The following is a 212-nucleotide window of genomic DNA, read 5'->3' on the forward strand; positions in this document are numbered from 1 at the left end:
ACCTCACACAGGGTAATGTATGGTCTCTTGAGATCGAGCTGCAACAGGTTGCCAAGCAGGGGAAGAGGCCTCGGACCTGGTGGCACCTTTCCGAATGGCTGGGAGGTGAAACTATGGGAAACGAGATGGAGGACGAGCAGGAGAGCAACGGCCCCTAACAAAGCGGTGGGACTAGAGCAGAGGTAGACGACGAAATCCTCAAAAAGAGACAT

At 54.2% G+C, this 212-nt stretch overlaps 1 protein-coding gene across 1 annotated transcript in view; it reads right to left on the minus strand.

Moving 5' to 3' along the window:
* LOC306786839 (cytochrome P450 2K1-like) overlaps positions 1-212 on the minus strand; it is a gene marked incomplete at both ends in the record, with an annotated part of 4,278 nt that extends 4,066 nt beyond the window's left edge. Inside the window, one exon of the mRNA XM_079281728.1 lies at positions 3-212. Coding sequence (XP_079137854.1) covers positions 3-212 — 210 coding nt within the window. The remainder of the gene's footprint in view (positions 1-2) is intronic.

The sequence above is a fragment of the Melanostigma gelatinosum genome (genome assembly GCF_949748355.1).
Source record: "Melanostigma gelatinosum genome assembly, chromosome: 13".
In the NCBI taxonomy this organism is placed as follows: Eukaryota; Metazoa; Chordata; class Actinopteri; order Perciformes; family Zoarcidae; genus Melanostigma; species Melanostigma gelatinosum.